The sequence below is a fragment of the Egretta garzetta genome, unplaced genomic scaffold, assembly GCF_000687185.1.
Source record: "Egretta garzetta isolate BGI_Z169 unplaced genomic scaffold, ASM68718v1 scaffold975, whole genome shotgun sequence".
NCBI lineage: Eukaryota > Metazoa > Chordata > Aves > Pelecaniformes > Ardeidae > Egretta > Egretta garzetta.
The window spans coordinates 306903-308293 of NW_009259633.1; the positions used below are offsets into that span (position 1 = coordinate 306903).

The 1391-nt window shown below is 69.0% G+C and overlaps 1 protein-coding gene across 1 annotated transcript in view; it reads right to left on the minus strand.

Moving 5' to 3' along the window:
- Positions 1–1239: 1239 nt before the first annotated feature.
- Positions 1240–1391, minus strand: part of SERINC4 (serine incorporator 4) — a 7413-nt gene continuing 7261 nt past the window's right edge. Inside the window, exon 13 of the mRNA XM_035893982.1 lies at positions 1240–1345. Coding sequence (XP_035749875.1) covers positions 1240–1345 — 106 coding nt within the window. The remainder of the gene's footprint in view (positions 1346–1391) is intronic.

Below are 1391 nucleotides of genomic sequence, written 5' to 3' on the forward strand. Positions count from 1 at the left end.
CATGTGGGTCCCAGAGTGCTGGCAGCAGCCCCTGTGCTGTGTCCCCCTGAGCCAGGGGTGCAGGCAGGGCCAGCGAGGGTAGCCGAGCCGTCCTGTCCGTGCTGGGGGCAGCACCCAGGGTCCCTGCCCTGCCCCGCTGGGTGCGGGTCCTGGCCCTCCCCTCCTGCACGAGTGCCAGCCCCGTGCTCTGCAGTCTCCCCTCCTGCCAGCCCTGCTGAGGTGCTGGTGGGGCAGGGGGCTCTGTCCATCTGTCCACCTGTCTGTCCATCCTCCCCGGGGGTTTTCTCAGCTTCAGAGAAAGGGGTGGAAGGAGCTCTGGGGGTGTTGTGCCCACGGTCCCCAGGGAGAAGGGCAGCTGCTGTGGTGGGACAGGATGGGACGGGAGCAGCTGGAGCCAGGGCTGGGCTTGGTGCCACAGCACCCCATGGCTGGACATCATCCCTGGCATCCTGGACAGGTCCTTGGCCAAGCAGCCCGGGACCTCCCTGCTGCCCAGGCAGGTGCTTGTCCGGGGCCCGGTGCCCAGGCAGCTCGCTGGCACCTTTTGGGCCAGAGCACCCATCACTGTGTTGTGTCCTGGGGTGGGGGGCTGGCTCCTCCAGGGGCTCAGCTGGCCACGGGTTGAGCACCCTCCTGGAACCCCGGAGCCCAGGTCAGTGCTCCCTGCCCTGTCACCCCCCTGCTTGCACTCCCTCCCCAGCAGTCACCCCAAAGGTGCCCTTGGCGATGATGGCTGCACAGATGGGGCCAGCACTGAGGCGCTGCGGGCACCTCCATGCCCAGCCCCACAGCTCCTCCCTGCGTGGGGGCGGATGGCACAGGCTCAGCTCAGAGTTTTATGTAAAAATGTATTCAAGGAGCTATTTACAGAGCACGCCGCTGGCCAGTGAGCTGAGACCTGGAGGTGGCTGGAGCAGCGCGCCAATCCTGGGGCCAGGGCATCTGGGGTGGCAGGAGCTGCCTTCCTTCCTGGAGGGAGCCCGGCGGCAGCCAAAAAAAAGCCAGGCCTGCGCCCCCACTGGCCAGGCTCGCTCTGGCTGGCCCCTCCGGTGGCCCTGGCTCAGCACGGGACTGGTGCCCCTGGAGCACCCGCCTCCTGGGCCCTCCCCAGGCTCTCAGATGCTGCCATCTCCTGGGCCAGGGGGGCCAGTGGGGCCAGGGCACAGGCACAGGACACGGCAGACGCCAGCCCTGGCTGCTGCCACGCTCAGGGCCAGGCACAGTCCATCCCAGCAGGGACTACGTGGAGACGCTGATGCGCTGCGGGGCACGGCGTCGTCGCCGCAGGACGCGGAGGGATGGGCTGCTGCGCTGGTGCTGAGGGGAGCCGCGGAGGCAGAGGGGGCTCAGCAGCAGCCACAGGGAGAGACGGGTGGAGGGCCCGCGGGGGG